We start from the raw sequence: 15,210 nt of genomic DNA on the forward strand, positions 1-15,210 counted from the left end.
GTGAAATGGTTAACAAAGATATCTAAGACTCAAATCAACCATGTTTAAGATGAGAAACCTGAGTTACAGAGATGACAAAAGAGTAGCGTAATTATCTTTGTAAGACGTTACTGCAGTATTGTAAATGGTAGGGCCCATTGCTAATGACTCCCATTAGTAGATTTCTTAGTCTCCTGTGAGCCCTGAGAGACCCTGCACATTCCTTAAAAGAAGTTGACACATGCCCTGAAAAATCTACAAGATATTCACTGTGCTTCATCTCAGATTAAAGTGAACTTCATATATTAAATAATCTATGTATTTCTGACCATTCACGGAGCTTGACACCTCTAGACACTGAGAAAAAGAGCATTTGACCTCACCTATTTAGACTTTGGTGAGAGGGATTGGTTATAATGCTTCTTTCTTACTGCAAGTGTCAGTAGTTCTGAGCAATAAACATAACATTGAATCCAATAGTGTGTGCTTTATATAAACTTACTTTAAAAGTTGTGATAAAATACCATTTATTTATTTATTTGTTTATTTATTTATTTATTTTACCTACTTAAATTGTGAAGAGTTTCAGAAGGAAATAAAGGAAGTGTGAAGAGATACTCCCAAGAAGTATATGCAGTGGCACTGAGAATATGCTGTTTCCTGCTGGGGATGTCAAGATAACTGGCTAAAGATAGATCTGCTGCTAGCAAAAGTGTCCCTGTTCATCATTTCATTACTATTTAAGACATTTTCTCATTGGATTTTTATTACAGAAAATGAACATATTCAAACTGGAATATAAATCTTCAGTGATCCTACTGATGGATTTGGGATGAGTCTCCTATATAAAGGAATAGAATATCCTGAGATGGCAAAATATTCTTAGGAAGATCTTATGGCTACTATAATAGAAAGATAAAGAGTTTCAGATAATTTATCTAGTTCAGCACATGAAGCTGTCTTCTCTCATGTTATCTATTTCTAAGATTTTGAACGGCAAAAACAAATTCCAGAATCATGTGCTCATTATATTATATGCTAATTGAGGCTTTTACAAACTTCAGTTCACTTAATAATAAAAGCACTTTGACTGTATTGGGTGTATAACTATTCATCCATGCATTTATTCAACATCAACCTCATTTAAGTTAATGAGGTGTGGTGGAAAGTTCACAAGAGCTGTGTGATGGTTGGATGACTATGTTTCTTATGTCTTTAGAGCTTTAGTTTTCTCATTTGTTTAAACAAAGGGAAAAATACAGGATGGTAGATGGAAAGGATTAAGTAATTTGTTGGGGGGTTTTTGTTTTGTTTTGTTTTGTTTTTTGTTTGTTTTTGAGGCAGAGTCTCACTCGGTCGCTCAGACTGGAATGCAGTGGTGCAATCTCAGTTCACTGCAATCTCCGCCTCTTGGGCTCAAGCAATCTTCCCACCTCAGCCTCCCAAGTAGCTAGGACTACAGGCACACACCACCATGCCTGGCTAATTTTTTGTATTTTTTTTAGCAGAGACATAGTTTTGCCATGTTGTCTGGGCTGGTCTCGAACTCTTGGACTCAAGTGATCCATCTACCTCTGCCTTCCAAAGTGTTGGGATTACAGTTGTGAGCCACCACCCCGGGCCTGATTAAGTTATTTGTATAACATTACTTAAAATAGCCTTTAAATAAGAATAAACTTTCAGTAAGTATTAGTCACCCTTCTTTTCTTTTTAGTGCCTGAGATTCCATTGGTGTTTACCAGGTTTTATTAGCAAAGCTGATTTGTGTGCTTTAGAAAAAGAGTATGTGTGGCCTGCTCCTTGGTGGCCCTTCTTGTTCTCACAGGGTCTCCTGGTTTTTCATAGGAGATCAAGTATAGCTGGCTGTGTGTTTTATACAACAACCAAGTGAAGTGATTTTCTAAAAAATTTAAATTAGAAGGGGACTTGCCTATTTGTCTAGAAGAAGAACTCTCTAAGGCTTGAGTTTTAAAGACATTCCAAGAGTAGTCCATGGGGCATTCCATTGGACGCAGTAGGGCAGCTGCTTCCTTAGAGCCTTCCCACCCCTATCTGCCAGCATATATTTTGTTAAGGATGTTAAAATGTTTTTTGTAAATGTAGAGATCAAGGGAAAACTACCCCTTCACCCTCTAAAGGTTCACAGAAAAATTAACTCGAAAAATGCACATTGATTTGAGAAAAGGCACAAACTTATTTTAATGTGCATAGCACAAGGTCATCATAGAAGAATAGTTACCCAGTAACCCAATGTGAATAGATGTTTATATATTCTTGTTAGGAGAAAGGGAGATGGGGAGCTATGGATGCTTTTAGGGGTGTGGTAAATGATTTTTAAGGAAATTCAATGGGATTGAAGAATATACAAGAATATACATCTGTTGGGCCTGCAGAGCAGATAGTGGTTTGTGACAAAAGTCTGTCCAGGTGTGTTAACAGACTTCAGTCTTTCTTCCTAGGATAAGAGTTCAGTTAATGGAAACTAGGAAAGGGGTCAGAGGTAATTGTTTTCTTCTTTGGCAGGTCCAGATTTTAGGCAGTTAAGGGGACTTCAGAGAACAACTTCATCCTGTGCTTTGGGAGAGACAGAGAATTGAGAGACAGGGGCAGAGATGGGAAGTGGGGCAGAAGGTCAAAGAGACCTTCGGACTTCTTCAGTTCAGCATGTCAAAGTGCCATTCTGAGGGTATCAGTTTCTTTGAGCTCCAATGTAAAAGTTTTCTAATGGTTTTCAGAAAGTTGATGGTCCCCTTGCCACAGTTAATTTTATGAGGTCGAGTTGGTAGGTTTACAGTTTCATATATTGTCTTTCTCAGAATTTATATTATACCTGCTTGCTTGGTCTTCTCAGTGTTTTCCCTCAGAATGTTAAGGGGTTTGTCATAACATTTTAACTTCTGTGTCTACTGAATGCTCAACTCAGTTTCGTTTTGAAATTTTACACGTAATGAATTCTGTTTTCAGAGTGGCAAGTTTCTTGTGATTCGTTCCCTTCTCCCAGGCTATTCTTCTTGTAACAGCTGAATCAATTCTACTACTTTTTTTTTTTTATTGTAGTTAGATCCACCCTCTTCTGTGCTTTCAATATGCTCAGTTTGCGTTGCTGTTAAAATACAGATCTCTAAGTCACAATGATCTGTTTGTGTGTCTGTCATACCAAGATAGCTGTGAGTTCCTCGAGTCTAGGGACCACATCTTATATCTTATTCCTCTTGGCATCCCTCTTGCATAACAGCACCTAGCACATATGGTTGGCACTTAATAAACCCTAAGTGAATTTATGCTGTGGAGATTTGTTCTGACATTTGTTTGGGGCTGTATTTGTCATGTTTGGAGCTTCATTTGTCATGTATACACTTGGAATTTGAGTGTATAGTGGCATTTTTTTCTCTAGTACTGCTTTTTAAATCTCCTTTAATATGGCATTTTATTTGAATAGCTTCTAGATTAGCATGAAGATTATATATTTTCACTAATTACTAAAGGTATTACCGAAGAGTTTTTTGGAACTGCTTGATTTACCTACGTGTGCCCCTAGCTTCTAGAGAATTCCATTCCAAGGTGCCTGTTATTTGTTTTTATCTGCTGCCATCCAGATGTCTCTAAATTCAGGTCAGTACTCACATTACTGGTGTAGGAGTGCCACCTATTACCCGAGTTATAAAGATAGTTAAAGCAGACAGCCGGCGGGTGCTAGGATAAGTATCATACTGTGATAGACATATGCAGAGACTGCCCTGGGAGCACGGAGAAGGAGCACCTCACACAGACCTGTAGGGGTACAAGGGCTTGCAGGGGTGGTCAGGGAAACTCTAGGGAGGAGCAGTTCCTGAGGAGAGACCTAAGGAATGCATGGAAAATACTAGGCAAAGGGAAGAGAAGGCCTTTCCGGCCGAGGAGAGGCAAGGATAATAGCTCACGCCTGTAATCCTAGCACTTTGGGAGGCCAAGGCGGGCAGATCACGAGGTCAGGAGATCAAGACCATCCTGGCTAAAGTGGTAAAACCCCATCTCTACTAAAAATACAAAAAATTAGCTGGACATGGTGGCGGGTGCCTGTAGTCCTGGCTGAGCCAGGAGAATGGCGTGAACCCGGGAGGTGGAGGTTGCAGTGAGCCGAGATCGCACCACTGTACTCCAGCCTGGGTGACAGAGTAAGACTCGGTCTCAAAAAAAAAAAAAAAAAAAAAAAAAAAAGTACAAGGATGGAGAACAGCGTGCTGAGTGTTGAGGTGGGCAAGGTTTCTTGGAGCCGGGGAATATAGGTAACAGTGCCTGAGCCCGCACCCCCCAAAAAATAATGCCTGAGCCCCTCAGTTGGAATCAGTGTTCAGCTCAGTGGCCTTGGAGGCCATGTTATTAGATGCCCAGATTTTATTCTGTTCATTGGAGGAAGCAGTTCTCTAGCAGTGCTTTGCCTGCTGATGTTGATTTCTGGCCAAGATGATGAGTCAGATGGTGAGATGGTTAAGAGCAGAGAATTTGGAATCAGACTCTGGGTTTGAGTCCTGGCTCTGCCACTTAATTGTTGTGTGATCTTGAGAAACTACACTTAGTTTCCTCATTACTAATATGGAGGTTAATAGTAGTACCTACTTCATTAAAATTAAATGAAGTAATATTCTATAAACTGTATAGAACAGCAGTTGGCACGTAGTGTTATATATTCATTAAATTAAAATGCATTGCCATGGTTCAACAGTTACATTCTGATAAGACTCTGCTAGGTCCCAAAGATCAGGTAGCATTTTGCAGAATGGCTGTTTCCATTCAAAATCAACTTATTTTTAAAATTAAGTTTGTTATGTGGTTTGCCTTCGTGTTTTTGTTTCGGTTTTTTAAAAGACTTTGATAACACAAAGTGGCTTTATTTTTCCCTCTTTCCTTCTAAACTAAAGGAGTATGAATTTTCTTAGAAGTTGTAAGCTTTAAGCTTCAGGATGCAGGGAGTATTGGAAGTGAAGAATGAGGCTGGCAGCTGCTAGTGATGGTGTGAACTCGAGTCTTTCTGTTTGTTGTACAGGAAGGGTTGAGAGGACAAATCCAGAGAGATATTTGCATCCTGGGATTCTTGAGCTAGTCTTTTAATCTTGACCAACACAGAACAGACTTCTATTTTCTGCTGCTTAGACTCTGGAATAATCATCTCAAGCCTTTACTGCCCCATGCATATTGTCACATACAAAGATTTTGAGATAAATTAGCTTTACTGTTATTTCAAGGTATCCCCTGTAATGAAATTCACTTGGCTTTCAAAGTGCCTGCTTAGTCAGAACATTCCAGAAATGCCACCTTCCAGGGCCCTCAGGAAGTTGCCAATCTTTTCTATTCAAATATTTCAAAATCTTTCTATCATTCATCTTTTACAATTCATTGAAAATTGCCCTGAAACTGCCTTTGGTTACTAACTGGTTATATAGACTAGAATATTGGTGGTACTTAAAAGTAAGAACATTTGTTTTTGTTTTAGGAGATGGATTAAAAATGTCTATTAGGGTTATTTTGGCAAGTAAATTGTTTAAAAATATTCTCTTTTTTCAGAAGAAGAATATTGGGAAGCCTAGTGAATCACACTTTTTTGCTATCGAAATAGAAACATTTGGTATGATCCAATATGAAACTTCACAGACAAGGCTATTAATCACTTCTGAAATTATTTCTTGCAAAAGTATCACTCTTGAGTTCTTGACTTTCCTGTTTTCTGTGTTTCCTTTCCCTTTAGGATGGGTTTGCTCTGAAATTAGTGAAGGTGGTACATGCCTATCTTTAAGCAGCAGCCTAATCTCTATGACCATATGTGCAAAAGCAGTATAATTATAATGCAGTATTAATTAGACAATATGACTGTTTTTGTTTTAATTATTTCAAATCATCTTATCTTTCCATTCCTTAAAGCATGTTAATGGGTGAATTTATGGGTACCATGTTCATGTTATTTATATGGAATTAAATATGTGTATATTGATATAAACTTGGTAAACAGTTCTTTTTTTAATTTCTATAATATTATGAATAAATTTCCTTTCCTTTCAAACATCATTTTAGTCCTGAAGACTAAATCAATTATAAAAAAATTGATTATTTACATTTTGCTTAAAGAACAGTAATTGGAGTATAGATGTCTCTGGCTGAGGAAGTATCACTCTGGGGTTGATATAATAGGTTGTTAGAAATTCCTAGATTTACTTCTAAATGAATTAGGAATTTACATTCTAAAAATCTCACATTCTGTTGAAATAATTTGGTAGAAAATTTGGTGATGGTTATCCATTTTCACTAAATATCAATACAAGTACTTAGGAGACTGTATGTAGAAACTGGCGTTTATCTGTGTTCTGATTTTAACCTTTGTCTCCTTATTTTTTCAGTTGTTTTTATTTCAGTTGCTGCGAGGGCTGTCTTACATCCACCAGCGTTATATTTTGCACAGAGACCTGAAACCACAGAACCTTCTTATCAGTGACACGGGGGAGTTAAAGCTGGCAGATTTCGGTAGGAAAGCAGTTAATTACCAGTCTATTTTGTCACACTGTGAGAATGCCAGGCAGATGGTGGCACTGCATTTGTTTAGGTGCACTTCTTCTGTCATCATAGATCATGGTAATTTTTTTTTTCTGGAATGAAGAATTTTTTCTTTTTTTATGATAGCATAAAATATGCTTTGTGGAGTTTTATAAAATTCAGACTGCTTGTTAGAGTCTTTAATAATAAACGTAAATCAGATCTTGGTAATACGTATTTCCAAAGGAAAAGTCAGTAAAATTTTTAACATAAAATATATGCTCCTTGAGTGAAAATCTATTTTTTGAAACTTTTATTATGAAAATGTCAAATATACTCAAAAGTAGAAAAAAATAATATAATGAACTTCAGTTACTCACCACGCAGCTTCAACAATTACTAATATTTTACCAAACTTGGAGAAACCTAAATTTAAACATCTGGACCTTTTCAGAGGATTGCAGGATATGTACAATAATGTACGTTGCCCTGAGGCTTTCTTTAGTAACTAGAAATCTAGGTGTAATGTTAACCTTCCCAGAATTGACTGTTGTTTCAAGTATTTTCAGTATTAATGCAAAAATAGACACTTATTACTATTTAAAAGTTGAGGTTCTGGAGTGAGCATTATAAGTCATTCCTTCCTTAGAAGTCTTGAGATTGTCTTCCTCTAGCATAGAAGCTTTCCTCCAAACACCGTGTTTGAGCATCCAAAGGGAAGCAAAACCATTGCATGCTCCTTGCTAGCTCCCCTTCCCTTGATCAAGTCTGACGTTTCTGCATTGCCCAGGCTCTCTGTCACACTAGAGATTGTGTTGATGCTGAGCACCGCGGGATGCCTGATGGCAGCATAACATGTTGACATTGCATTGCCTCAATTATTTTTGAATACATATTCTGATTAGAAATTTGTTCCATTAAGAATGGAATGAAAATATTACCCTTGGGACATAAAGATGCCTGAGGTTGAGATGGGCTTTTGCTGGAATATGATTATCTTTTCCCTCTCCACCCCCCATTAAATAAAAGAAGGCAGGAAATATTTGTTTCTTATTTCAAGGTTAGCAGACTGTTGAATACCTTTGGAATGAATCTACTTTGTTGAATTTTAAAATTGTTTTATTTGAAAAATGAAATAAAGCAAAAGTTAGTATGACTAGTTGAGTAGTGATATAATATATTATAAAACTTTGTCATTTTCTACTTTGATAAAAATGAAGAAATTCTGTGCACATTAGTGTATATCATTTATTGCCAGATTTTAGCATTAGAATTACACTAGGCGACTGGGTATAAAATCTTTTTATAATAGGGTAGACAATAATGGGAGAGTAGTGGATGGAGTAGAGAAGATTTGCAGTTTCTCAAATTCCATGTTATTGGCTTACTGTGAATATAGTTTGTAGTTGGTCAGTGTCAGGAAATGAAAAAGTATTTATAATGATTTTCTTATGGTATGTTAATATACTGTAAGGTATATGTTGAAATGCATTATTGTATTGAGCATTTAATTGTATGAACATGCATTTGTTGTATATTTATAAAATACATTTTTATACATTTTGTCTGTATAACCAAGGATACAATAGGATTGTATGTTTGCGCTTACTAGGAATTCTTTTTAAATTTTATGCTGATGTTTTTCATTGTAGTAGGTAAGTTTATCTTAAAAGATTCTTATGGATCTTTATTTTGAAACTGACATTTTAAAATATCAGATTCAAAAACAAATTGAAATATATTTTTTTAAATGTAGATGATTTTTTTAGAAAATTAGAAAAACTACAAAGTATAAACAACTCAGAGATGACAAATGTTAACATTTTTATTGTTTATTTTCCCAGTAGCTTTATCCTGTTCCTTTCTCTCTCTTCTTGCTTCACTTGCATAACACATAGCCTCAAAAATAGAAATATACTATTTTGTAAGCATTTTTCAAATAGTATGTCGTGAATATTTTCTTATGTTATTAAGATTGACAAAATCATTTGTAACAGCTTAGATTTTTTCCATTAATGGCCAAACCTAATCTCTATTCAGTCCCTTATTAATGAGCATTTTAGCTCTTTCTAATTTTTTACTATTATGCTCAGTCCTGTATTGAACATCCTTGTAGGGATAACTATTGATACAGCAATTGCAATGTGGAGTGTTTTAAAGCATTTGATTCTTATGACCAGACGGCTGTGCAGAAGGATCGTGCCCATGCACCTCTCCTCAGAGGCATGGACTGAATCATCCAGCTTGGAACATGCACTTGGCTTGCATCCTGTGCACAGAGTGTAGTAAGCAAGATTCATGCACCAACTGACAAGTTCCCCCAATTAATTGTGCGATTTTTTTGTCTTTTAATTTAAGATGTGCAATTAACTGTGATTTACTGTGTTTGGGCATGTTTGTGTGTCTGAGATGAAGGAAACACAGTGGAAACTGTAGAGAAGTTAGACAGTCAGAATAGGATGGTTCCAGGCAGCAAACCACTTAAAAACACAAGGTCTTAATTCAGTGTTTGATATGTGAGGAGCTTTAAAAATGGTTTCTTTGTCTTACCTTTTTTCCTTATGTGAACAAAACCATAAAATTTTGACTAAAAGAGACAAATATAATGCATGATTGTAGTTCTCATATTGTACATGACACTACTTTTATTAGAAAAATATATGAGGTGAAAAGACTAAAATTTATTGAGTTTTATTCTATGCGCTAGACACTTAGAAATTCTTGCTTCATTGTCTCTTCAAGCTAGGAATGTATACTAACCTATATTTTTGAGAGAGAGGAGATTCAGAGAGGGTTAGAATCTTGCCCAGGCTTGGACATACAGGTTGCTGGTTGCAAACCTGGAATTCAGATGCTTGATTCATATCCTTCAATCTCAGGTGGCCAGGGCCTTTGTATTTATACATATGGATATTTTCTCTTAGAGGGCTGCCTAAGCTAGGAAATTATTGATCATTTTTGTATGCTATTTTCTATATATAACAAAGATGACACCCATGCTATGTAAATAGATTACACTAGTACAAAAATATGCATCACATAAAGAACACTTTGTCATTTGACTAATTCAGTAGTAATGAGTGAGTTCAACCTTAACAGACTTTACCTGCTGGATGAGGTAAACCAGATGATAGTGAATTTGGAGACCCTTCAGCTTTAAACAGTATACAGCTCTGAATTCCAGGTGGTCAAAATGCTGTAACTATTCTTTTTTCTTGTAAGGAAAGTCATATTTAAACCCTTACCCTGAGCCTTATTTTCTATATGCATTTTGAATAAGTAAATTACACATGATTTATAAACACTATGGCTTTCCTAATGCAGAGGTTTACTCTGCCTGGATATAATAAAATGATAAAATTATATGGGGGCATTCAGACTCATTTCCTAAAAGATGGTTCATCTTTACATAATTTACCCGAAAAATATTCCAAATCCCTTGTATAGCCTGTGTCTTTACCACCTTGTTGCTTCTTGTATACTGTGGTGCAGCCAAACCCCAAACTTGTTTCCACTAGAGGCTTTCAGTGTGCCTTTCCTTTTGCTTAGGATGCTCGTGCTTCTGCTTCTCATGCGGCTGCCTTTTTCTCACCATAGAGGTTATAGTTCATGTCACCTCTTCAAAGGGGTCCCCTTTCCGAAAATAAAATCTTTCCCATTCTTATTGTCTAGTCTAATTTCTTCAATAATACTTCTCAAGCTCTGAAATTATTTTGTTCATTTGTTTATTTAGTTTTTGCTTACACTGCTTAATTGGAAGTCCCATGAAGGCAGGAACTTGACCTGTTTTGCTCACTGTTGTTTGCACTATCTCTAGAACCATGCTTAGCACATGGATGTTCAGTAAATATTGATTGAATGAATAAAAAATACACATGACTAAGTTGAGTATTAGTCTAAAGACCAAGACCCACCTGAATTTACTAAGTTTTGTCTGATTAGTTTTGGCAAACTCATAGTTTATAAAATAATTTTCTTTTCCTCAGTGCTGTCGTGGCCATGCATGATGAAGAGTGTAGATGGAATTAGATGGCCTTAGATAGTGTTAAAGCCTCAGGATTGCTCTGAGGCTCTTACACATAGACCCTACACACTCACTTGGTATTTACTATGTAATCTTAGGCTGCCAAAATAAACACCACTAAGTGAATGTAAACATATATAAGATGCATAGGATTTGAAGTTTCTACTCTGTAACCTCTGATTGTCTAAATGTACTGTTCTTGAGAGCAAAGTATGTTAACATTGAGTTCAGAGAACTTAACCCTGTCCCTAACTATCTTGTGACTTTCAAGCCGTCATTTATCCCCCTCTGAGCCTTATACTCCTTGACTGAAAAACAAGAGCTTGAACATATACTTTCTAAGGTCCTTTTACGACTGGCTTTTTATGTTGTACATTTCTGAAATTATCAACTTATTTTCTAATGACCAGATATTTGCTGGTGAGTAAAAAAACAATCTGTCCATTAAACCTGGGATCAATGCTTTAATATCCCTCCCTAGAATCTAATTTTTGATTCCATCTTTTGGAAATTTAAATGAGAACCTTGCTTCTATAATAAGCATTGAGAGCACATTAAAAGAAAATTATTGAAGCAAGACAAGTAAATGCATAAATAAATTCACCAAGAAATTAAGGTCATTTGCAGTATAATAGTATGAAAACTTAAAAGATATTTTTCCATATAAATGAGATTGAAGCAAAATGGATGAGTCTGTAGAATTTCTGCAAGATGATATTGGTGTTATTCATATTTCTCAGCCATTCTTTCACTATTTTCAAGGGTTATGGTCTAACTATACCAAAAGACAATGAGATTAAAGTTGCCCGAGAATAAGAGACAGCAAGAATTCTATGCTATAAGCATTTAAGGACTTAGCTTATTTTATTGACTGTCCTGGTGGAGAAACAAAGTTAAAAAACTCTGTGGTTATAATAGAATAAAATCACATTAGTTTCTTTCCCATCAGAGGTCTCAAATTTTACCTTCCTAATGTTGATAGTTTCCTCTTCCAGGCTGGTCCTTCTCTAAATTTGAGAGAGGAAATCATTGTAAATCATGTTTTAGATTAATTTGAGAAACACACCAGAAATGTGACTCTGTAGAGGACATGGTAAGTTCATGGCTTGTCATGTGCTTCTCTGAATTCACATAGGTATAGTAGTAAACAGAAATAAATCACCTTCTTTCAAATGCAGAGTAGTCTGTCAGTTTGATAAATACAGTCTCTGGATAAAAGCCTGTTAGTCCCAAAGGTACAGACCTTTACCTATGTTTTAAATCATTTACACACGAAATTCACCATTGAAGTTGTAGTCATAAATTTAAGGTTAGATATAACTTAGCTCATTTGTTATGGCCTGCAGGATTCCATTTTACTGTATCTTTCTTTTAGAATATATTTTAACAGCAAAAAAACCTTTAATACCCAATGAAGCATCAATCTACTTCTAAAAGATCCTTTCAACATCTTAACACCTAAACAGTTTTAAGGCAAAGTTTAGGCAGTTGCTTTCATGTAGATCTGAAAGCAAAGAATGTATTTAGAATAATTGATACAATATGAGCCAAAGAAAGAGCTTTTTTTCTACGTAATTTCTCTAGGGAATGTCATTAAAACTCTAAATGCAAGTATACATATTTTAAAATCTATTGAACAGACTGTTAAGATTACATGTTAGATATAATTTTTATTTGACATGAACTAGACAAAGTTATCTCCCCTTGACACATTACTTTAAAGATGTAGTAACTCTTTTGAAAAGGAATGTTGATACTTGAAATTGTCTTTTCCCTGATCTTGAAACATCAGTTACCTTAATCATTTACATCTTGTTTAATATCCTGCTCATCTCTTCACAAGTTTTTATTTTCTATTCAAGAGGAATGATAATGACATCTAATTATATTGGATCTTTTTGTTTTGTGTTATCACGACATAACATTGTCCCAAGCATATTAAAATGATGAATATTTGAGAGCATTTTTCCTTTTAGATAAACTTTACTTTTTAGAAGAGTCTTAGGTTCACAGCAACATTAAGCAGAAAATACAAAGAGTTCCTATATACCCACTTCCCAGATGCACAGCCTTCCCCACTATCAACATCTGGCGCCAGGGTGGTACATGTGTTACAGTCGATAAACCTGTGTTAACCCAGCGGTATCATCCAAACTCCAGACTTTACATTAGGGTGACATTTTTCAATTACTATGGTATCATTGGGAATAATTTCACTGCCCTGAACATCTTTTTTTTTTTTTTTTTTTTTTAGACAGAGTGTCTCGCTCTGTCGCCAAGGCTGGAGTTCAGTGGCTCAATCTCAGCTCACTGCAAGCTCTGCCTCCCAGATTCACGCCATTCTCCTGCCTCAGCCACCCAAGTAGCTGGGACTACAGGCACCCGCCACCACGCCTGGCTATTTTTCGTATTTTTAGTAGAGATGGGGTTTCACCATGTTAGCCAGAATGGTCTCGATCTCCTGACCTCGTGATCCGCCCGTCTCGGCCTCCCAAAGTGCTGGGATTACAGGCGTGAGCCACTGCTCCTGGCCCAACATCTTTTTAAAAACTCATATAGTTTGGTTTTTTTAAACTGTAAATGGGAACAAGAAGGATGTATATGAACTGCAACTGATGTGCATATACTATTCCATCTATGAGAAATCTCTCTGTTCAGTCACCATAAGCCAGATTGAAGCAATGTAGATAGGGTTTGATTGCTAAGAATGGCAGCTTCAAACCCATGGAAATGAGGAAATTTGAAAGAGAGTTCAGTTTCAGCCAAATCATGCATGTGAGGTAACGAGACATCTTTAAATGTAGAACAAATTGCTACGCATAGGACCGATCATCTTATTCTCCACTATTGATGGAAACTTAGGCAGAGGGATTTCAGTATGCAAAAACATTATGTATTTTTTTTTCCAGTACAATTTGAGTGCAGAATTGTTGGCAGTAAATCAAATAAGTCTTACTGGATGTAAGTTAAAATATAGCCACGTATCCTTAGAAAATATTTGCATATGTAGAAAGACTGGAACCTTAAGTAGCAGGCATGGTGACTACAGGGTAAGAATTAATAGATGTTGTTAACAGTAGCAGCACTGAAATGAATCACAGTTTTAGGTAATGCATGTGCTATTGAAGGCAACAGTGATTACACCTGAACATTGTTAACATACAGATAAGTATCTTAGTCTGTTTCTTATTACTTGTAACAGAATAACTAAATCTGTGATTTATAAATACAAAAAAATATTTCTTATAGAGGCTAAGTCCAAGGTTGAGGGGCTCCTTTTGTGAGGGCCTTCTTGTTAGTGGAGACTCTCTGCAGAGTCCTGAGACAGTGCAGGGCATCACATGGCAAGGGAGTTGAGCATGCTCATGTAAAGCCACTAATGTCATTTCTCTGATAACCCATTAATACCCATGAATGGATGAATCCATTCATGAGGAGAGAACCCTCAAGACCCAAGCATCTCTTAAAGGCCCCACCTTTCAGTACTGCCATATTTGGGATTAAGTTTCAACTTGAGTTTTCGTGGGGACAGTCAGTACGTATAAAAGTTAGCTTAGAGTTTGGGAATTCCCTAATATTCCTGCTTTACAGATCCTGACCCATCTCTTTTTCTTCTACCTTCTAAAAAGCTCATGTTAAAATTCAGCCCAAACCAGACTCCACTACCACATGTCAATATGCCTGATTTATACTAAAATCTTGGATGACAGTAAATGAATTATTGCAGTCCAAAGCACATGTTTTCTAAAATCTTTACTGGAAGCAAGAAAAACTGACCAACTACTATGGGAAATGTAAGACATGCTATAAATTCTGGTTAGACATTGTTTTTTTTTAATTTGTGATTTTAAATCTTTGTTTCTCACTTTAATGCCACCAGTTCAATATTAGTGTTCTTTCTTCCTTTTTTCCCTAGTTTCTTTTTTAAAAACCCTGCCATATGTTGGTTTATTTAGCTTTGAAATAGTACATATTTATGCATATTAATATTTTAAAATGTCCTTTTCATCTTGAATAATTTCTTCTGTGGTAATAGATAAACTTAGGATATTAGGACTTTTTTCATTTTAATGAAAGAAGAAAACACTGGAAAATTAAAACCAATTAAGAACTAATGATCTGTGCTGTGTATTAATTTTAAATACATGTCTGAAAAACATTTTTCTTTAATTTTTACCACATACTAGAAAGGAATCTTGGTGCAAATAATCAAGTTTATAGACCTAAAATAATACAACTTTTTGCAAAAGTTCAAACTTTAAAAATGGAACATCTCCCTATGAAATATCTGTCAAGTTATTTGGCACTCTAGTTTTTAATCAGAAAGGATACTGATATAAAAATGCAGATTGAAGTGTTCATTCCTGTTACGGAGTAGAGTTGTCAGCTGTGGAAATCCGCCCTGTGAAACAATAACCAGCTCATATTGGATGTAGAAACTGTGCTTTGATCTCATATTGGATATAGAAACTGTGCTTTGATCCAGCCGTAGAGTTGAGAGCAGTAGATGAAATGGGTCAATGAGTTGGCTAAATTAAGTGCCCACATCATGTGAATGGAACAACTGAGGCATAAGCAGAGGATGGAAAAACATTGCAAGATTTCAAGATAAAATGTTTAGTATGGTTTCTGAAAAGTTACCATAAGGTCTCAACATGCTTATAATCAATTGAGAGCATATTGTTATAAAAATCACTGATACCAGA

General features: G+C 35.8%; 1 protein-coding gene across 2 annotated transcripts in view; it reads left to right on the top strand.

Annotated features, from left to right (window-relative positions):
- CDK14 (cyclin dependent kinase 14) overlaps positions 1-15,210 on the top strand; it is a 598,852-nt gene that overhangs the window by 310,142 nt on the left and 273,500 nt on the right. For both annotated transcript variants that reach the window (XM_010354653.2, XM_030932371.1), the window contains one exon: positions 6,348-6,471. In XM_010354653.2, coding sequence (XP_010352955.1) covers positions 6,348-6,471 — 124 coding nt within the window. The remainder of the gene's footprint in view (positions 1-6,347; positions 6,472-15,210) is intronic.

The sequence above is a fragment of the Rhinopithecus roxellana genome, chromosome 6, assembly GCF_007565055.1.
Source record: "Rhinopithecus roxellana isolate Shanxi Qingling chromosome 6, ASM756505v1, whole genome shotgun sequence".
Taxonomy (NCBI): Eukaryota; Metazoa; Chordata; class Mammalia; order Primates; family Cercopithecidae; genus Rhinopithecus; species Rhinopithecus roxellana.